This window comes from Heptranchias perlo, chromosome 16 (genome assembly GCF_035084215.1).
Source record: "Heptranchias perlo isolate sHepPer1 chromosome 16, sHepPer1.hap1, whole genome shotgun sequence".
Taxonomy (NCBI): Eukaryota; Metazoa; Chordata; class Chondrichthyes; order Hexanchiformes; family Hexanchidae; genus Heptranchias; species Heptranchias perlo.
In genome coordinates, this window is record NC_090340.1 from 32483133 (window position 1) to 32506442 (window position 23310).

Here is a 23310-nt window from a genome sequence, read left to right on the forward strand (position 1 = left end):
TTAATGGGTACTAAATGTGCAAGCAGAACACCGAGAATTCAGAAACATTATGGCTAAAGATAAATCAGAAGGTCTTCCAAAGTTCCAGCTATTGTATGTCCAATACTGTTTTCCCCCTTCTGAGTTTGAAACTGAAACCTTGGGGTCGACTTTAGCACCCGCGATCGGGTGCGTTCCTGGCGGGAGGGCCACGAAAATCGGCGATTCCCGGGGTGGGTCGGGAGCCCGGCTCCAACCCGCCCACTTCCGGGTTTCCCACAGATGCGTTGACATGCGCGCGCAGCCCCCGTATGTGGGACTCCCGCCGGCAATTAAAGCCGGCGGGGTGCCACTTAAGGTATTTATTTTGGTATTTCAGGACGTTTACAGACCTGATTAAGGAGATATTTTAGGAGGGTTGCGATTTTACAAACAACTGGGACTGTTTCCCGTACTGGGGGAAACACTCCCAGTTCAAATGGACGTGTTGCAGCCATCAGCCTGTGGCAGCTGCAAAGGTCCATTTGACAGGTGAGGGGGGGGTGGCGGGTGGGGGGAGACCCTCACTCATTGCAGGAGGCCACTCTCACTTTGGACAAAGTTTGGCCTCCACCACCCTCCTCCTAACAATAAAATGCACCAACTTGCACACTTACCCCAGTGGCCAGACACATGCACCTACCTTGCGGAGCCCCTCAGATATACATCTTCCAGATGGGGGCCGCCGTAGCTGCAGTCATGACCTCCTCGGAGGGCGAACAGCATCACCAGCATCACCGGCCACGCCGTCCACCTCTGACACATGGAGCTCCACAACACAGTGCTGTGACACATCCAGCACAGCAGGAGGGAGGGCAACCACAGAGAGAGATGCGTCGCAGAGGGCACTACCCTCACCACAGGGTCCACAGACCGAGGCTCAGCTTCCTGGACCTCTCTGAGCAGCAGTGCACACGGAGGCTTAGAGTCACTCGACATGCAGTCGTGGACATCTGCAGCCTCCTTCATGCCGAGCTGCTGCCGGCTGGCCCGAGCACCATCTTCTTACCTGTCGCTATCAAAGTCACCACTGCCCTCAACAACTTCTCCTCCGCATCCTTCCAGGGTGCAACCGGGGACATCGCCGACGTCTCTCAGTCGTCTGCACAAAAGAGCCCTGCAAATACACCTACACCCACTCTGCAGTGGCACAATGGGTGGCATCGGTTGTGGGTCTTCATTGTGATCCTCAGGAAAGGGCATTATTGCACAAACCAGACAAGATTCGCAAAGACGTGGCAGTAGTGGTGACAATATAATATGTAATGTGATTTGGTCAGAAATTAAATAGAAGTAAAAACCATGACAAACCCTCAAAAACCCTTGTGCATCCCCTTCATGCTCACGACACGTTTGCCTTACGCTGCCTACTGCACATATGTGATGCATGCCCTGTGGCTGCAGCACAGGTAGTGGCAGGTTGAGTGAGGCTGACTGTGAAAGAGATGCATGAGAGGGTGAGTATGAGATAGAGCCATGAGATTGTATGAGGATTGGGTTGAGTGGTAGTGGCGGGATGAGTACTGGCGAGGTGAGTAAGTGCAGGTAAGATGAGGATGAGCTTTGAGTGGGTATGAGGGGTGATGTGACAGAGTAGTGTTGGCAGTGCAGAAGGAGGTGTGGGGTGGGGGCGGTGATGTGGCAGACGGAGTGTAGGGGAATGAGTAAGTGTACTCACTTTGGCTGACCTACTTGGGTCATTGCAGTGCCTCCTGCACTGTATGCAGGTGGGCGATATGTTGGTGGTGCAGGGTGACCTCCTCTGCCACCTCGAGCCAGGCCTTCTTGGTGGCAGAGGCAGGCCGCTTCCTCCCGCCTGCCGGGGGGAAGATCTCTGTCCTCCCCCCTCTCCTCACCCCATCCAATAATACCTGGAGTGAGGCATCATTAAACCTGGGAGCAGCCTTCCCCCTGGGCTGCTCCATGCTGTAATTTTTTCTATTTTTTGCAGCATCAGTCAGTGGTGGACTGCCCCTTTAAATAGAGCTCCTCCAGCTGACAGACCTTACTGCGCATGCGCAGTCCGCCCAACGCGCAGATCAGTAGCGGGGAACCCGGAACAAGAGGAAAGTGGATCCAATCAGCCTGCGATTGCGTTCGGGGCAGACTGATTTCATCGAGCACGTTACCCACGCGCCCAATCACCCACCCCACCGCCCTGGTAATATTGGGCCCCTTGTGTGGGCAATGTAATTACTTTCTGTTTTCAAAAGGTATACTGGATTTGGATCCACTTTTCAGACTTTTGTTTTAAAAACATCTTCTTTTGGCTCATCGGAAAAAACTGTTAATCTACTGCAAGACAATTTTGACTAAAGGAAGACATCATGTGGGTACTGAAACGTCAATAGTTTAATGGAGGGGACTGTAGCACATGTGGAGATTGCAACAAGAATTAACAATAAGAAGAAATCTTCTCGCATCTGCACGTCATTTTGCTTTCCCTGCTATCAAACATTACTGAAGGGGTCAACAAAAATAACAAAATGAATGTACAAGTGTGTCATGCGCTTCATTCAAGATACAAAATAATATGGATTGCTGCAATGAAGACAGTTGCAACATGCACAAGTCAAAGTGATTTTGTAATATACTGGAGCTCCCATGTTGCAGGAACTTATATTGCAGTGCAGATTCCACAGCACATATGGCAACTAACAATTATACTTGCACAATGGATGCTGCTGCCACTCTTTAATTGGTTCTCCATGTCTCCTCAGGCAGCAACACCACCTCATTTACAGTGCAGGCAAAGTCAGGACTGCGATCAGCAGCTGCACTCCATTACAGTACTGGCCTATCAGTTACATGACCAATATCATGTATTACCTTCCACCAGTAAAGCTGATATGCACGCCTTAACATCAGTCCACGAGGTTTGAATACCAGCAAATCCCCAGTTGTTCAGATGTCAAAACTGGTACAAAAAAACCCACAAACATTAAGATGAGACACAAGAGTCAAAGGGAGTAATGATGTGCATAATCTGCTTACCTTTCCCTCTTGTAATTTGTGAGGTTACCTGTATTTGACTTCCTTCCAAATCTCTCAGATTGTGCTATTACCTTGTAATCCCCCCCCCCTCCATGTATATACAGTTTCCTGTGCTTTTTAGAAAGTATTTAGTTCACCTTTTACTATATAGGCTTACACCAATGAAAGGGGAGGACCTCCAACTGAAATGGAGTGAATTTGTGCAAAACCTCAACAGGAAAGCAAAAATACCAATTTCAAATACCAAACTTGGTAAAAAAACCTTTATCTCAAGGCATCCGAAATGACTGAGCTAACTGATGATGTCATTATTTTCTGTAGCATATTTTCACAAGATACAATGAACAATCAATAGACCATAATTACTGGACAGTATATATATTTAAGCTGTCAATGAACCAAAGAAGCTAAATGCAAATTCCACGCCCACTGGTCCGTGAAGACGTGTGCTTCCCTGTAAAATGCACAACTCAGCAACACAAGAGCTATATCCTTTCTTCTCCTCAACTGAGGCAACACATTGAATTCTTGCGGTCCAGCTATTTATGCAGTCAACAGCAATCTCAACAAAATAGGCCACTTGACTGAGGAATTCACAGGTCTTTTAAAAGTTGTAAACACTGAAGAATGGCTTTCATGAGCTCAGGTTTTTTTTATATATAGGACGCTGTTTGGAATTTCTATGAGTACCAGCTGCCACATACAGTACACAAGACCAGGAATGGGTACATTCAACCAGTAAATATATTCTAAACAAAGCAAATACAGGTAAATAACTTAGTCAAATAAATATTTTTTATTTAAAAAGTTGCAGCATAATAATGCTTTGAAATTTCCTTTTCCTCCATATACTTGCTAACAAGGAAAAGTACAGGGTAGATCATCAAGCAACAAATCAATTATTGGTTTATTCAATACACTATCATATATCATTTACAAAACGCACATCTTTACTCCAGAAAATTAAGACAAAAAGTGCTAGTAGATGCTCATTACAAACTATGAAAAAGAAACATCTTCTCATAGTTAGTGGTATTTTAAAACTGTTGAAAAAATTGAAATCTACACACTATATTTTCCTTGGTTATCATTTAGGACTACAACACTGAAAGAGAATGTCTTTCAATAATGATCTGGATTATGAGCAAGTTATTGTTAAGAGTAATTGAACTCTTCCCCCCCCTCCCTCCCCCAACCAAATCTGCTCCCCTCCTCAAGGCATTACTGTATGATGCCAAGGGTGCCAACAGCCCCTCTAATACCTCACCCCAAGCAGTCATTCTTGACGAAGAGTCCGGTCAACAAGTATCAGCAGGCTATTTGGCCTGGGGGCATCACAGCTGACCCCGGTCCTATCCTTACCCTATAGCCATGTGTGCATTTTTCAGTAAGGATCACTGGCTGGGAATTGGGAACAGGAAGCCTAGCTAATTTTCCCACTCCTTTGCTCTAAAGCAATGAGGCCAATTGTAGCACCCCCTACTGTTACTCCAGGTGAGATCAGCTTAGATCAGAAATCGAACCTGGGACTTTCCTGTCCGTCCTATGCAGCTCAATAGCTCACCAGAGAGTGTAGTAAGTAACCCACAAAGCCATGGAGGTCGGGGAGGAGGAGAAGAAAGCAAGAACAAAGGATCTGAAAACTAATTTTTATAAATAAAAATTTAAGTCCTGCATAAAAACAAATACTGATTATTATTTTTGACTTAGAAGAGCACAGTCTGAGGTCAATAGCTCATTTCATAGCTATGAAGCACAAACATTTAAATAATCAGGATATTGAATAGAATGCAACATGTGTCAGACAAAAAAAGTGTAGATGTTGAAAATCTGAAACAAAAACAGAAGATGTGAAAAGCACTCAGTTCAGATAGCATCGGTGGAGAGAACAGACAAGTTAACATATTGGGTGCAGGCTCTTCTTCAAAACAGTTCCATCCCTGAAACGTTAACTGGTTTCTTCTGTCGACAGATGCTGCCTGAACTGCTGAGTGTTTTCAATGTTTTCTGTTTTTGCAGCGTACATCAGTTTTGATCCAAATAAACAGTTTGAAGTTAGACTTCATAAACATGCTACATTATGCTACATTAACAAATTTTATATAGTAGTGGATATATCAAGGGATCATGTAAACATATCAGAAACTTTCTTTTGTATGACAGACTCATGACAGAAAAAACTACTATATAAATAAAATTGAGATCTATTTTGAGTTTAAAATTTGGGAGACTATATATTTATTTAAATTACGACATTAAATAATGTATGAAAATACACTCTTTTGGTTGACAAAGTGATTTATTTTAATAGGTAATTAATTTACCAATTAACATGTTCACAAAGTATTTAAGTCAACTGAATAATTAAAGGTCCGTATTTCCTCTGCCAGTTCGGACTTGAATCAAGTAAACCAGCACCATAGCTGAAAGTTAGCTTCCTGTGGTGACTCCAGCGGATATCCCAGTACAACAGAGACCCCCAAGCTACCAATAGTAACAGATTCTGAGGGTCTGCTGAAACATCACAAGAAAACCAATGTAACTTAAACCATAAAGTCAGAACCCTTTGACCTTAGTTAGCAGCTTTACTGAAACTAAACTTTGGGCACATTAATGCAAAGTGGGGGGGGGGGGCAGAGAAGAGAGAACTGTGGTCCTAAGCTACAGGAAATGTGACTTCATTGGTAAATGTATACGGCACCAAAGACAGATAATTCTGCATGCCTGACTAGGCAGTCCTTCTTCCTCACATAAAAAGCAACTTTAAATCTCATAAAAATGAGGGAAGCCAGATGGAAGTCAGCACAGATACAACTATATCTGAGCCCACTTTATTGTAAGAGAATATAACATTGTGTTGAATGCTCAGATCTACACATCAACAGTTCCAATACACAACTTTTCAGAGCTTCTGTATGTCTGCATTTTGCTCTTGGTTTGCCTATAGTAAGTACACTTTAAACAAACAATTAACTTTCTTTTTTTCATTCCTTTCTGAATAGGGCTCATTAGGACTACAGCCATATTTGATATTACAAACTAGTTCTCACCTCCTTATGGTTGAATATATAGCAGCTACAGGTGACATCACACAGATGCTGCTTTTGCAGGTATACTCCCAACCATTCTAAGTGTGGCATTGGTGCTCCAAGCGGTTTTAAGGAAGCCAAACAAGACTCAGACACTGAGATTTGTTTTGACTCCTCAAGCTCTGGGCTGTGTGCTTAGTGTGGAACTGCAGAGGAAGAGACTTTTGTGGATTTATAAAGCATGTAGGATTTTGATGGCAATGAGCTGATCAGCAATGAAGATACCGTTAAGCCCAGCTAACATTTGTTTTTGGAAAAGGGACATTTTGTGATTTGAAATCTCTGCTGCCTTTTCAGACAGCATGTAGACTGCCTTTATACCCCTTTTCTCACACTTCCCTTTAGGAACCAGTGAAGGCTATGTCCCTTGGGCCAGGGGCCACATTGAAAATGCACAGGGTAAGGCTAAGAAGATTCTATGCAAAGTCCATTTTGCTTGGAGTGAAGGGCAGGAGCTGAAAATACAATTCAGTCTGGATTTAGGCATTTAGAGCCCAAAATGTTCATTAAAAAAAGGTCAACTATCAAAAATTAGAATTCAAATGGCATGCTTTGGAAGGAGACATACAATCTTCCAAATTCATTTGTATTTGTTCTTCCCCCTCCCCCCCACCCCCAACCCCACCAAGGCTATTTTCATTGGGAAGGGGTTTTTTAATTCCTGAATTGGCAGTTCAGTAAAGCTTTGCTTCAAAGTCACTCTGATGATGCAGCATTTGGTATCAGCTATGCTGTTAATGGTTCTTCTCAAAGCTAGCAATCTGTTGAAAGAGTGTGTTCAATTATCATATTGGTGAATTGTTCATATTTTCCAACTTGCCAAGAAAAGAAACTCCAAGCAGCTTAGGCTTTTAAAAACTTGTACTGTACATGTTAAAAGTGACATCTCTACCCAACACCACTGTGACAGCACCTTAACCACATGGACTGCAGCACTTCAAGAAGGCGGCCCACCGCCTTCTCAGGGCAACTAGGGATCAGCAATAAATGCCAGCGACACCTACATCCCAAGAATGAATTAAAAAAACAAAATTGCCTAAAAGCTACCTGCTCTTATTGTCAGCAGAGAAATTTGCATGGGCTGGTTCAAATGGTTCAAAACCACTGCCATGCTGAAAATACCTTTGTCATATCAAACGTTCATCTGAGGTGCAGTTCTGTATAATGAAGGTCTCACTGGTTCAGAATGCCAAACCACTAACTGCACATCACTGGTCCAGGCTTTGAATTGTTTTTTTTACTAAAGGCAATACAATTTTACTGGTAGCTGTATCTATTAGTGGCAAGTGTTCTTTTAACCCAGAAACACAAAAGAAAACTGAAGCTACATTCATTTTTCTGAGGTAGAAAAGCCTACCTGAAAATAAGTATTCCTACAACTTCCATTTTTTTGATCATTAATGTTTGGTAGCAACATTCAACATCAGCAATGCATGACTTGTGAACTTAAGGTACTGATCCCCATTCCGTATAACTGTCACAAGTACCCACCCTGCACTTTACTGATACTAATCTCCAATGCAACAAGTTCATAGAATCATATAGCACTGAAGGAAGCCATTCAGCCCATCGTGTCTGTGCCGGCTCTTTGAAAGAGCTATCCAATTACTCCCACTCCCCTGCTCTTTCCCTATAGCCCTGCAAAGTGTTCCTTTTCAAGTATATATCCAATCCCCTTTTGAAAGTTACAAATGAATCTGCTTCCACCATCCTTTCAGGCAATGCATTCCGAATCATAACAACTCGCTGTGTAAAAAGATTTTTCTTCATTTACTCTCTGCTTCCTTTGCCAATTATCTTAAATCTCTATCCTTTGGTTACCGACCCACCTGCCAGTAGAAACAGTTTCTCCTTATTTATTCTATCAAACTCCCTCAAGTTAAATATCTAGAAGAAAATTCCTGTACATTAAAAAGTATAATGATGAGGCCCTGACACTTTAAAGCATGAGTGAAAATCAGAGTGAATCCGCCAACTCTTTTATGGCCATAAGCAGAGTATCTTTCTTAGTGGCAGAGAGTGGTGAGAATATGAAATTCACTGCCACATGGCATGGTTGAAGCAGATAGCACTGACACATTTAAGGGGAGGCTTGATGCATACATGAGGGAGAAAGGAATAGAAGGATATGGGGGAAGAAGGGTAGAGGTAATTAAAGTGGGAGGAGGCTCATGTGGCATAGGCCAGTTGGGCCGAATGGCCTGTTTCCGTGCTGTAGATTCTATGTAAATACTGTCCAACAAAACTGAAAGTAAACTGGGAATCAGCTACTACTATCCTTGAGTAACACAGATACCTTTTGAAGGATAACAAAATAGCAACAAATAACTCCAGTTTTGCATGTTAACATAACCTAGGTGAAAAATTGCATTAAAAGTCCTTGCTTCTTCAGTGTGTACAACTCAAAAGCACAAGATGACAATGTATTACTTCAAACACAAGATTTAGAAATAAATGCTAATTTTCCCACATCAAAATGTTACACACAGGGGCACCTAGATCACAATGCTTCACCTTTCTTTATGAAAATAATAGATTATGGATGAGGAAAACCATTTGGCCCATGTTAGTTTATCATCCAGAAACACCTTACAATCCCCCCATTGTAACATCCATTTGTTTCTTAAATGCATCCAGGGATTTTTCTTCCACCGTTCTATTAGTCCAAATGTAACCATTTACTAGTTTAAACCTGTGACTCCAGTTTGTCCGATTCGCAATTTAAAGTAATATTCTGGATTTACTTTTTCCAAACCATTTACTATCTTATTCCTAAGATCAGGCTCTATGATCCAATTGTGTACAGAACTTAATTGTTCAAATGCCAACAAAAACCCTGCCACTTTATTTTACAGATCCATTCATTCAAAAGTTATACATGTTCTATTCTCATTACATTTTAGTGAAGGATTTGCCAAATTATGATCTTTACATTAAATATGCCTTTGTTTCAGACGATGGGCTGGATTTTGCTGTGTGTGGCAAACAAACTGCGCCAGCCGTTCGTTAGAAATTGGGCAACTACAAGTCCATGAGCTTTTGTACAGCAGGTTCCTGTAAATTAGAGATCCAAAAAGCACGGCGCCCTCTACAGGGCATCTGGGACCTCTGTGAACAGGGCAAGCAGCTGTGTATCTCCTTAACCATTCAGATTGAAGCATCGTTAATGAGCAGAGCAGAGACTGAACCTGGAAGTGTAAGTTAGAATAGTGAATTCAATATCAAATCAGGTACAGAGGTGAAATAAAGAGAGGGAAAGAAAGACTGAATTAAGAGACAGGGTTAAAGGAGACAGAAAGAAAAAGTAAGAAAAAAAATTGTTATTTAAATTTTTTTTAAATGTCCAATAATAATTAATACCTGAAGGAATGAGACTCCACACTTGCAAAAGTTGATTTTCAGTACCATAGAGGTTGTTTGGCAGTAAATAAGACTTTCCACATCGTTAAAATGGTACTTACAGTGGAATAGACAAGCCCTAACTTTTTTTGGCAAGTTTAGTCTGTATCTATCAGGTAAGTACAGGAACTTCACTCAGCTCAATACATTTGAACGGGGAGCCAGACATCAAGATGCCATTTTTGCGTAGCTTTTGGAGGAGCATCGCCTCTCAGCCAGCAACTTCCGGATTTCCACGTTTAACTGCGCATGTACGGTCACCGGAAGTTACTATCCAATTTGCACATGAATATCGGTGAGTGCTCTAAGCCTCATCATTATTTTTACAGCAAAATACGACCCATTAAGAGTTTATCTGGCTATGTTATTTTCTTTACTTCAACTAAATATTAATGCAAATTACTCCGTGGTCGCTATACAGCAATACTATTGCATTTCAGAGGTTTAGATTGACAGTTATTAACTGGCATTCACGTTTTTTTCTAAGTGATCTGCATGGATTATAATAGTTACCATGACTGGGTATCCTGAGCATTCTATAGCATGGGTTTTCAAACCAGGCTCCCTGAACCTGACATCAGATTTCTGATTATTTTCTGTATTTGCACATTATCTGTCGCTGTTAACAAATAAACACATTTTCTATGATGTTTTCTTTTGAGTAGCTGATATGGTCTTTCAGATAGCTGATATGGTCTTTCAGAAATTTGGACAGTGAGTGACTGGAAGTATTCGCAGGGAATCTCTAGGAATGCATCAATACAGGCAAGAAAAGTTTCAGAAAAAGAAACAAAAGTTTCAAAACCAATGCTACATACTGTAGCTTCAACCCACACTCCACAGTAATTTTGCAAGTTACCTGGCTTGACATTTGCTTCTTCAAAACTTAACCAAGGCTTTCAACAATCATTTTCAGTAGCTACCCGCAAGACATATTTAAATGTGGAGCATTTAAATCCATTTTACCTGCATGACGTGTATTGTAAATGGTCAGGAAATTCCAAACTAGACATAATCACAGCTCTCAACTGGCACATTTTCAAAATATACTTTCAATGTTACATAATTATACAGAATTCAACATGAAATTAGGAAAAGGCGATTTAATATTATAAATTGTTGGATGGTACTTTTAAACTTATGCTCAATAATGGTAAAAGTATAATAAAATGTGCCGTTTCTGGTGCATTTTACAATTAGTCACAAGCAACAAGCCATCTGCACAAGCTGTAATTTTATACGATACTAATCTACAGGACCTTCCAAGGACAATTCAAACACTTTCTCTTCATTCGTGTGAAATGGCTACAAAAATCGTGCAGGCACTATTCATGTTCTAAAACTCTAAAAATCCAATCTCTCTTTAAATGGATGCTACAGTATTACCTCTGCTACCGGACACTATAGCAAATATAAACTCAATCTGGTTAATCCTTTTGACCCTTTAGCAAGGTTGGTTAATGGATTTCTACAAAGAAACCCAATGGAAGACATGTGCCTGGTAGCAGTTTGATCATTTGTGTAAATAAAAGCCTACAATTTACAGCCATCTTAGGTAAGAGAAGTACCCAAAGTTATTATTACTAAGAACTTTCTGACTTACTTTGATCACTAGGACATTAAACATTAGCCAGTATATAACACGATAAATATTTAGAATAATGTTATCTATCCTTCTCATTTATTTAGACTACAGTCAGCTGCAGTGTCAAAACAGTGCTTCAAGTATTTCAAAAACAGGGAATGGGGGAAAGTGGAGGGAGAGAGTGAGAGAGAACGAGAGAGAGAGAGAGAGAGAGAGTGGGGGGGGGGAAGAGAGAGAGAGAATACATTATAAAATAAAAATTCCAGTCGCTTTTCACTTTCAGCAGTTTTCTAGTACTCTCGAGCAGATTATAAGGTGTCTTTGGAGTCCCCCTTCCCTCCATACAGTGATACCATAGGAGAGTGATTATATGATTTAATTAGTAGGCAATAACTGAAAGCTGATTGACTAATGAGGTACTTCTACCATTTTGACATAGTTAGATTTAGTAGAGAATACCAAGGATGCCACACAGCGAACTCCATAAAAGGTTCATGACCAGTGAACAAATTAAAAATGCTATTTCTTTTTAAATTTGTGGTATGATTGAGAAACCACAGAGGGAATTAGTGCATGGCAGCTTTCTAAATGGAAGAGGGACAAATTCAAACTGGAAATTTATGGCTGGTTTTTCAATCATTTAATGACACAAATAGTGTGCATGCTACAGATCTCCCATCTCCTTTACAAAGCATAGAAGATAATCATTTATAATTGTTACCATTATTGCTACTTTTGACAATATGCTACGGTGAAGACATCTGGAACTTGAATGATATCAAATTCAAAATTACAATGTTACTGAATTTCCCTTCATATTTAATCCAGAATTGAAAGGGTCATAGATCGGGCAAAATACCTGCTGGGCTGCTGGAGAAATATGCGTTTAATTGTAATCATTATTGTGTCATTGATTGATCAATATCTGAATTTCAAAAATTATTTATGAAAAACTTTTGGGGGAAAAAAAAACAAACTGTTGAAAAAAAAAGAAAAATGACTGTGATGTAGTGTAAACTTTCCAGAGAACCCAGCTGATGATTTTCTGTACAAATTTTGCAGCGGATTATTCCAGGAACCTAACCTTTCCAAAAACTCCTCACTACGCAACAATGTACCATTGAAAATGCTTTGTCATCCGAAAGCACATGCCCCTATAAACCTGTACAATTACACAAAGCACTCACTGCAATGTACAAGAAACCAACAGAAGGCAGCTGCAGTGTTTCACAATATCTGACCCAAGTGTGGGGTGGGAAAAGGGGGGGTGGGGTGGTGGTGGGAGGGAGAGAGAGAGAGAGAGAATACAAACCTGTCATTTCACAACAATTCACATTTCCGCACCGATAACAGGGCCATCTACAAAAAATAGTCTTGCACTGCTAGAAATGTACTAACCAATACCAAAATATCTAAATGGTGTGAAACCTGATAAAAAAATAAAATTCTGAAAGACTTTTTAAAAACTTCGTGGCCACAGTACTGCCATTCACTTTCTAACAATTGAAAGGCACTTCTTTCAATCATTAGAATTCTAATTAGTTGTCCGAGGCTGGTAAACAGCACTGTGTGCATGCATGTAACTATACATATACCTATCACTCCTTCCGCACTGCACAGCGTAAGTAGACATCATAATTGAGGGTCCCCACCAACCTAGCTGTTAAAATACAATTGTTGCTACACTGGCTGGTGGGGTGAAATGGTAGCATTACTTCAAAGCCGCCTCCCCAGAAGTGTTTTATCCTCTCCTTAAGACATCGATTTATGATGGAGTATGATTCCAAAACCATCGATAACCTTCCAGTACATTGCCCAAGTGGTCTTGTGTGAATTTAGACAGTGAATTTTGGTGGCTATTTGATCATTAATGCATCACAGCCAAACCTGATCTCGTTCTCACCCACCATCCACAGACTCAGTTTCAAACAAGGGATGTTGGACAGAGATCAGGAGAAGGAAGCTTCACGGATTTTTCCCCATTTCCTAGCCCGAAGACACAGGGGACTATTTATTGTGCCCCCACTGCTGCCTAGCCGAGATCAGCTAATTCAGCACAGACAAGAAAAAAAATCCAGCCTGGGACCTTCATGCTTTGCATGCCCCAATACTACACCAGGTGGTGTAGATTTACTCACTGAACCACTAGGGAGGCTTACAACAGCATTAAATAACAACAGAGTATTATAGCTTGACACCTTTCCCATGATTTTTTATTCCATAAGTGAGACTGACAGCCACACACAATTATAACAGTCTGTGCTTAGGAGTGGAATCAAAGTTATACAAAATACTTGCAGTATTCTGTTCCTATTACAAGTGCATTTTTCTGCTTTTACAATAATTTTCATTTTGAATTCCAGGCCTTACATACCTAGAACAACAAAGTTGAAAGACTTCTATGGGGTTATGTGAACTAGGGTCTATAATTAAAAGGCATCATACATCTATGGGTGGAAAAAAAATACATCATTACACTTCGCTCTGATGGCTGAGTTTACAAACTGGGAAATGGAATCTGCAGACTTTCAGATCCCTTGTCAAGAGGCTGTTGGAGTTACATGGCTTCTGTTACTTTTCATCCAACACTCTGCAGGAACTCAAGATACAGTTTCATTCCATTCACAAGAATCCAGTGCAAGCGGATGAATTATTTTCTCCTTTTCTTTCTTTTATTAGTGGAACGGGGGGGGGGAAAGGGGCCTTTAAAAAGAAAACTCTTCTCTCAGTGGTAAGAAAAGTGCAGCAGCCAAGAAAGTCTTGGCTCCACGTGTGGATTCGTCTCCGTAATCCATTCATTCACCAAGAAGGGGACCAGATGCAGGATTAGAGCAAATTCCAAGCAGCCTTATTACAGCCAGCTTTAGTAGGCATTCAAACCCATTTGGATTCGCCAGCTTTATCAACCAATTATCATCATTCTGGGTAAATTCCATTTGATTTGGAATTTTTAAAATTTAAAACAAGTAACAGAGAGGGATTTAAAGTGACTGGAAATCTATGTGTCAGTTTTAATTTTAGAAAACTCCATGATAAACAACCATTAAACATAATATACAGAAAACTGACAAAATACAAATATAAAACAGTCACTAAATGTGAAAAATGATTATTAAATCTCATCATGCTTACTGCAGGTCTGCTTTATAAAAAGCGCATAAATCAAACAGATAATATAGTTGAAATAACCTGCCTTTGATATTGCATTTGTAAACACGCTTATACAACTCAAATGTATTTTTCCAAGTTTCCAAAGGATTAACTGTAAGCAGTTCAAAGCTTTGCCTCAACACTCTCCACGGATAATGACCAATCTGCCCTTCTCATTTTTATTTTAAGGTTTCATTCACTTCAAAACAAATGATGTGCATTTAGTCACATTTTGACCCAAAACGCTTCAATACAGTATGGGCCAGCGTCCCAGAGCAAATTACAAAGACAAGACAGAAAATTTAAAAGAGACAACAAAATTACAATATGCTCTGGACACTCATCGATATGCCTGTCCCAGGAAAACACCAGACATTAAAATCACACTTAGTTACAACACAGCTCTGAAGAGATGTGAATCTCAGTCTCCCAGGCATCCTGCCAGAATCCAATCCCTTTGATGTAAGAAAAATATCCTCTAGTTTGAGTACATTTGTAAAACGAGGCAAGCACTTTAAATAATATTTTCTTCAGTGATCACCTGGACTTTTCCCAACCTACTGGCGCCTGTTTTAACTTTTCAAACAACCCCCTCTCTTCTTCCACCACCACCCCCCCACCCAAAGAAAACAATCGAGAGAAACTGGCTCCGGATCTCGCTCCCCCTGAAACCCGGGTCGATAAATATTTCAGACATCTGCATAACACTTTTTTTTTTGAAAATGAAAAGAACATCTTCCAGATCACACGTCGATTCTGAGCTTGAGCAGCCCGGCTGTTAAAAAGAAGCAGGCATGTACAAATGGGAATTTCTAACACTTTCCATATGACAACTGAATCGCGGCCGTTACATTGTACCAACTGGTACCATTCAGGCGTCCCCCGCCCCAATCCACTCACAACCCACCACCACTGGGAACCTAAATTCTCTGCAGTTTCTCCAACACGATTAGGCATCAGCTATTTGTACCTGCACTTATTTCTGAAGATGTTGGAAGGGTGGAAGCGAATCCCCGAGAGCGAAATGCACTGGCTTTTGAGCTCATTAATAGCGCGACCCCCCTGGCCGCATATCCACTTTCTCAAAGTGAGAGAACGGACCAGGGGGAACCCCTCCCATCCCCACCCTCCCCTCAAATAAACTGTCCAGGTACCCTGATAACATGCGATGGCCGGTTGGAGGGGGGTTGACCGGGGAGGAGGAGGAGGAGCCCCTTACCGTGGTGGAAAGCCGGCAGCCCGCTCGGTGGAAGCCCTGCGGATGTCCCGAGTTGTACTTCTGTTTGACGATCCAGTCCTCCAGCCCCTTCCGACTCAAACAAGCGTTCACCACAAAACTGTCACCTACACACATTATAATATAAACAAAAAGACCCGTGGGTTTTCTTCTAGTCAACAGAAACTAAGACCAAACATGGAGGAAACTTTTGTCAGAAAACTCAGGTAAACTTTTACCACATAAGAAGAACTTTTTTGTTTTTTTAAAAAAAGAGATGCCTACCTTCGGGACTCTCTCTGGGTTTACAAACGGCGGCTGTTCGGTGGGGAAAAAAAGAGAAAGGAAAATTGTGTTACTATGAGGAGGTAATTTTACAGTAAAACGAGTATAAAGTCTTTAATCTCCGATCTCTTACCATGCTTGGAGTGAAGTTTACCCATGTCTACCGCTCTTTATGCATCGGGCTGTATTTAGGGAACATTTGGAGGTGCTGAGTAGTCCCGGGTTAGAAATCCATGTGCTCCGGTCCGGTTAGAGGGAGTCTCACTCCATCCTGCAGCACACCGACTGATCTCTGTGTCTGCTCCCAGCTCTTTCTCTCTCCGATCTACAGCCCTCCCTCCCTCTCTCTCACACACACACACACACACACACACACAGAGAGAGAGAGAGAAAGAGGCGGCAACAAAAAGAAACTTCACCCACCAGGGGACATGATTGACACCTCATTGAGATTACAGCGCTTCTGGCCCCGGCCCCCACTTTTATTGGTTGGTTGGCGGGCGGCAGATGAAAGGAAACTTGGTTCCTTTGGAGTCTCCAAAATAAAAGCAGCTCCAACATTCACTTCCAGCCAGGCGGGAGCAGCAGCCAAGGGAGCCAGCGGCCAGGATCGAGGAACATCAATCCACACAGAGGCACAGCACACTTAAAATCAAAAATGCCTAGAAAATGCTGGAAAGACTCAGTAGGTCAGGCAGCATCTGTGGAGAAAGGAAACAAGTTAACGGTCTAACTCTAAGTGTTACCCCCCCCCCCCCCCCTCTCCACCTTTCTGGATTGCCAACCTTCCAGGAAGTCTCTAGGAATTAAAGATTAATCTTCTGAAGACGGCTTCGAGCAACCCCGGGGGGGAAAAAGCAAGAGTGCATTAAAAATGTTTTTTTTTCCATTTCCTTTTAACACTTATTTATTAGTTATAAAAACATTGGAGATGGGGAAAAAAGACCATTTGACAGGGCGGTTGGAGGAGGGAGGTCATGTGATGAACCAGAGTTCGCAATCCTACTCCTTTCTCTTGCTCTTTTCCTTATAGCTGTTCATCTGTAATATTCTGTCCAAGGGTTATACCTGAAATATTAACTCCTTTTCCCTTTCTCCACAGATGTTGCCTGGCCGGCTGAGTCTTTCCAGCATTTTCTGTTTGCGGTTCTGATTGCACTACTTTGCTTTTTATTACAAAAAACAGATCTATGGCCTCTCTTAAATGCCTTCAAATTGTTAACATTTTCCAACCCTCCCAGTTTGGTTGGGCAGTTTTTGCCACTCTATCACCTGGATATTTGGAAAGGAAAATGTAAAGGACATTGTCTTATGCAAAAAAAATGTGTGGGAACGGATCAGTGGACCTCGCAGTGGGTCTGCTCTTTGGCCTGGCAAAGACTGCCATCCACAGGTCCAGGATGCTTAGGATCTGCAGGGAGGGTCGACCCAACTGATTGCTGTTCTTTCAAGGTGTTGATCTAAAACTTTTTTAGTTTGAATAGGCCATTTTTTATTTGTGGTGCCCTCCTCTTGGGATCTGTAGAGTGTGTTTTTGTCCTGGTGGCATTGGCCCTACCCCAGTGCCATCCTATTGGCCCTACCCAGTGCCATCCTATTGGCCCTACCCCAGTGCCATCCTATTGGCCCTACCCCAGTGCCATCCTATTGGCCCTACCCCAGTGCCATCTTATTGTCCCTACCCCAGTGCCATCCTATTGGCCCTACCCCAGTGCCATCTTATTGTCCCTACCCCAGTGCCATCCTATTGGCCCTACCCCAGTGCCATCCTATTGGCCCTATCCCGGTGCCATCCTATTGGCCCTACCCCAGTGCCAACCTTTGGCCATACCCCAGTGCCATCCTATTGGCGCTAGCTGCCTCGGCAAATCAACCCTAAACATCACATAAATAAATAAAAGGTAAGTACTTACCACAATCACCATGCCGATTGTCGCCAATCCCGGTCCCGAGATCCCTGACCCCCAGGCCCTGGCCCCCACCTCCCTCCCTCCTCTGGCCCCGACCTCCAGGCCCCCCGACTCCCAATCTCCTTCCCCCTGACCACCGATCGTGATGCCCTCAGATCCCGATGCCTCCCTCCATGGTCCCTGATTACTGTCATTACAGCCTCCAATTACCCCTCCATGGCCCCCGATGTCTCCCCAACCTCTGAAGATTCACTCCTCAGCCCCTGATGTCTCCCTGGCCCCCAGTGACTCCCTCCCCTAACCATCTGACCCCCCCCCCCCCCCCCCCCCGCCCGACTGGTTACCTGTGAGCCACTGCGCTAGCACTTGAAGCAAATACCCATGTGGCCTCTTACCACAGCGGCGTCTTCAGTGCAGTGATGTCCAAGGCCCAATATCAGGGGTTCCTCAGACCTCACCATTTATGCGCAGGGATATTAACCCTTCACAGGGGCTGCCCAAAAATGGGCGCTCCTGAATTTAACACCCCAGGAGTCCTGGGCATAAAGTGTTATAACATCATTTACTTCATTTTGTTTTGTGTTTAGAAATAAATTGAGATACTGGAACTATTTCCACTGGAGCAGCTACAGCTGAGGAGAGATTTAATGTAGGTTTTCAAAAGTAAGAGTTTTGATAGGGTCAATACGGAAAGATTATTTCTTCTGGTAGTGGAGTCAGTGACGGGGGGTCAGCAATTTAAAATTGTCACTTAAAGTGAGGAGAGAAGCTAGGAAAAAAATCTTTATACAGAGAATTGTTAGAGCATGGAATATTTTGCAACAGGGAATAACTGAGGCAAAGACCACAGCATCTTTTAAGGGAAGAACTGATAAACTTGTGAAACAGAGGATGACATAGGGATACAGGAAGAAAGCAGGGCAGTGGGATTATTTTTGGATTGCTTTAGCAAAGATTTGTCCCCCCCCCCACTTCTGTTGTGAACTTCTGTAGTAAATAAAGCAGTGTACCAAACACTTTCAAAGCTCTCAATTTTGCAATTGATGAATGAGTGAGAAAAATATTACAAACTCATTTTTTGCAGTCCATTACATAAAAACGTGTTAAGTCTTTAAACCAAAATAAGCTGTTATTGTTTGAGTTTTTTCTTAACACTTGTGATCATGGCAGAAAGGCAGTTTCCATAAGCAGACTGAGTTTTCTATGATCTGAAACCTGCGCCCTTATTTGTTTTTTGTATGATACCATAACCAGAATTAATAATTAACCTCTAATTACACTATGAAACACAGGAGACCACTCGGGTTACTCACCATGTTCTCCTGTCCCTCTCAAAATGGTGTAAAATACAATACTGATAGACCAATGTATCCAGGCTAAAAACGATTTGGTCAGATTTATTTACAAGCTAAATAACATACAGAAGCAGCAAGACACAGTAAGATACTGAATCAACACAATGCTTGAAAACAATAAAATTCTAATGAGTCCACAAGGGGTTAAAATATCTTTTTCAGAATATATTTCTTACAGCATTGGATAAGTGGCAGGGCTTTTGGATAAAATAGTTTTTCGTACATTTATGTGACCCAATGTTGTACACGGATGATGTGAACCTCATTCCATCCATGGAATTCAGACCTCCAGCCAGAACTGAAGCCTATGGAGAACTATTTAATCGTTCCAAAAGCTTCTAAAATTGAAGCTGTCAAGCATTCACAATTAAAGACACAATGGTGTAAACTATCGCATAAAATGTTGATAAGCAGATGCTCATATGGCATCTGATTTCAGAGGACATGTTAATGCCTTGACAAAGTACAATTAATTAGCATATAGATCAAAGTCCTGTATCCTGACAGATTTCCAGAGCAATCAACTTGGCCTAGTCCCATAGACAACTTGTCTCCAGGCCTCCAATTTGAAATTAGGCAAAGCAAAACATCTTCCATTTTAGATCCAGTTATTTCAGAACTATATGAAGTAAAATATAGAAATCTCCCTATTTTGTACAAAACCAATTTCTTAGTCCCAGTAAATGATAGGTGATAGGTGATAGGTCTGCACTTTATCACAGAGACAGTTCCCATTTTGAAAAAAACATGAAAAGTTCAATCTTTCCACAACTGTAGTTCTTTATGTTATATTTTTGTTAGTAAAGCATCCTCGAATGCTTCATAAGGTTTCCATGAAAGGTGCCATATTGAAATATTCCTGCAACAACATTTTAAAAAAATTTCATTCTGATTCACTTTACCAGAACTGCAAAGAAAATATTCAATTTCACAGGCTCCACTGATGGTTTGCTAGTTAAAGCAGTTAGCAGCTGAGATGTTTATACCCAGGAATTTCCAAAGTTCAATTCCTCACCCAGCATCAAAGGGAACAGTACCTCATGTTACAAAAACTTTCGACCATTTATTAAAAACTAGTTTGCTGCAGTTTAACAATAATTTACCTATTTTCCAAATACCATGTAGGAGCAGATCAAAAGGGATCCTAACTGAGTCAGGCCAGGGTGAATTAGCAATACATGATTATAATGCATGTTGAAAGTTTAAAGAATAACACAGGATTGTATTATTATTTCACAGTCATCACAGAACTCACACGTCTACCTAACTTAGAGGGATCCTGCCCCTTTAAATCAGAAGTCAATAACAACCCTGCAGGGAATCACAGCATTAATAAACAAACTACACAATGGCAACAAAATATGGATTCTCACCAAATGCATATGGTTTATTCCACATTTTAAATTGTTTATGTCATTACAATAAGCTCAACTGTTACCATAGTTTTCATTTTGAATAAATAAACAGCTCATGTCTTCTGACAGACATAAAACACACTTTGGCTGGAAAGTCTATAACTATACTATTGAAATAAATAGAAAAGTCTAAACTGAAAAGGGTATCTGCATCACCCTAGCAAGCTGCTTGTTCAGTGTTTTAGTGAAATAAGAAACAGATGTAGCTAGTCAAACAATATTTTGAACTTTACAAAATATAAAATATTTTGGATTGACAGCTTTTAAATAAAGGCTTAAGAATGGTGAATAAAGTCATATCACTGTACATCAATCAGGCATCATCCAGTATATTATTAATATTTTCCCCAAAGATCCGCAAGTCACAGGTACTGGGGGCCTTCTAGTAACTTATCAAAGTGGAGATCTTCATGCATGAGCATAGATAGAACGTTGGTGAGCTGTTTGTGGGGGTATTGCAATCCTATCCTCGCCACAACTGCCACACATTTTTTAACGGGAATTCACTGAATGGTGAGCAGCACCAGGAACTTGGAATTTTTTTTATCCTGCCCAGGAATCCTGAGGAAAATGTAGTGCCCCCACTGGCACCCCAGTTGAAGTCAGCTAACTCAATAATAATATTAAAGAAACATTTCAAACCCACCCATCAAACCAAAGCAGATTTTTAAAATATTTATAAAACATCACAATATTTTTTACTATTCACATACCAACTTTCAAAGTGGCAAAGGTTTTTTTGAAACTGAATCATTCTACAAGGAAAGTCCTCGAGAAGTAGCTGCTGTTGTGTCACCTGATGTAATTCTAGACAGTAGGATAGCTCTTTGATCTCATGGATCAAGTGTTTTGTATGTGTATTTGTGAAAATGACAATTTCCATGGATTTGCTGAAGAATCTCTTGTAAAAAAGGAACTTTATGGCACTCATTACTGAAATGTGTTGTGCTACAAACAGACAGAGCATAATCCCATTCTTCAGATTAATGAGTGAGTGATAAAGGACTTCAAAGAAGCACCAGTCCCCTCCCCTGAGACTTCCTCTCTCTCTCAACCTGAAAGCACGAACAATAAAAAATAATTTAGAAGCTACTTGATAAAACTTCTAACCACAACTGCTCTCAGCAATAGGATCAAGTGCTGGTACCATACACTAGTCCAGACAATTCAGTAAATAAATAATTTCTAAACATGGAGAGTGGGTGTGAAGGTGATTTGGCTTCTGCATCTGTTTCTCCATTACTCCCCAGGGTTCATTAAGTTAATCTGTCTCTTAGGTCTATATCTATATTTATACTTAGCCATTTACTATTAAGAGCAAACAAAATGGACAATGTTCCATAGTAAATCAAAGACTGATCTGTCAGTTGATACTGTGCACAGATCCCACAGGCTCCTGGTTGATATTTATTGGGGACTCCTGAGTGATATTTAGTGCTGTGAAAGTGACCTGAGATGAAATCCTTCTTCAGAACTATTTGCTGAGCTATGCTCTATTTCTCTATCTAGCAGGCTATTCCAGTCGTTTACAAGTGGAAGAAGGGCAAAAATAGCAGCTAGCTTTGGCAGGGAGCTAAGGAACAAGAAATACTGCTTCCACTGTCTCCTCCACTCCAGTGCATCTGAACAAAAAAACTGGAGAGTTACATTACTTGAGGTGAACCAAAGATTTATGAGGGGTTTCAAGCAAATGTAAATAGCAAGTGGATGTAAAATTCATCGAAGGAGGAGATGAAATATCTTAAAATTCCAATTGATCTAAAACATTTCAATACTTTCAAGTATGTAAGGTGTAGGTGATAAATGTTATATTCACCATGGTTTACAATGACAACAGTTAAACCTTTAAACCAACACACCCATAGAAACATATAGAAACATAGAAAATAGGAGCAGGAGTAGGCCATTCGGCCCTTCGAGCCTACCCCGTCATTCAATATGATCATGGTTGATCCTCTATCTCAATACCATATTCCCGCTCTTTCCCCATACCCCTTGATGCCTTCTGTGTCTAGAAATCTATCTATCTCCTTCTTAAATATATTCAGTGAATTGGCCTCCACAGCCTTCTGTGGTAGAGAATTCTACAAGTTCACCACCCTCTGAGTGAAGAAATTTCTTCTCATCTCAGTCCTAAATGTCCTACCCTGTATCCTGAGACTTTGATCCCTTGTTCTGGACCCCCCGAGCCAGGGGAAACATTCTCCCTGCATCCAGTCTGTCTAGCCCTGTCAGAATTTTATACTTTTCAATGAGATCCCCTCTCATTCTTCTAAACTCGAGGGAATACAGGCCTAGTCGACCCAATCTGACCTCATATGACAGTCCTGCCATTCCAGGAACAGTCCTGCCATCCCAGGAATACCCAAAACACAATAGATCCAAAACCTTGAAATAACTCAAGATTGTTTTCTAAGAATCCTATTTTGACACCATTATAATCTCTTTTTCGCTCATTTCCTATAAAGGCACTACTTCTGTTGCAAGGAAAAAATAACATAGTGACTCAATATGTAACCTTGAAGGGAATGCTATAAATATTTTTTTTTTCTGAGAATGTTTCATTGGGTTGGGAACACCTTCTGGCCAATAGAGCAAAACCTTATAGTGTGATATACTTTCTGATGAAAGGAACTGACCATGTGTGGTGGGAGAAGAAGGATATCAATGCCTTCCTTTTACTAAACCTTGAAACTGAAACGGGAAAGGGCAGTTCTTTAGAGGGATAGCCTGACATACAGATTCGCATTTTATCCTTTACAACATCTGGCTAATAACAAAAGGTGAATAGAGCAGAGCTTCCAAACTCATCAGTAAAATTGAACAGTCACTATAATTATTTTACTGTAAACAGAAACAAGTTAAACAGTTTTTATTTGTAGTTCCTTAATGGA

The 23310-nt window shown here is 41.2% G+C and overlaps 1 protein-coding gene across 2 annotated transcripts in view; it reads right to left on the reverse strand.

Annotated features, from left to right (window-relative positions):
- The window catches only part of nkd1 (NKD inhibitor of WNT signaling pathway 1), an 83002-nt gene extending 66582 nt beyond the window's left edge, over window positions 1-16420 (reverse strand). For both annotated transcript variants that reach the window (XM_067997901.1, XM_067997902.1), the window contains exons 1-3: window positions 15870-16420; window positions 15737-15769; window positions 15455-15579 (exon numbers count right to left, since the gene is read on the reverse strand). In XM_067997901.1, the coding sequence (XP_067854002.1) occupies window positions 15455-15579; window positions 15737-15769; window positions 15870-15894 (183 nt within the window). In that variant the 5' untranslated portion in view covers window positions 15895-16420. The remainder of the gene's footprint in view (window positions 1-15454; window positions 15580-15736; window positions 15770-15869) is intronic.
- Window positions 16421-23310: the final 6890 nt, after the last annotated feature.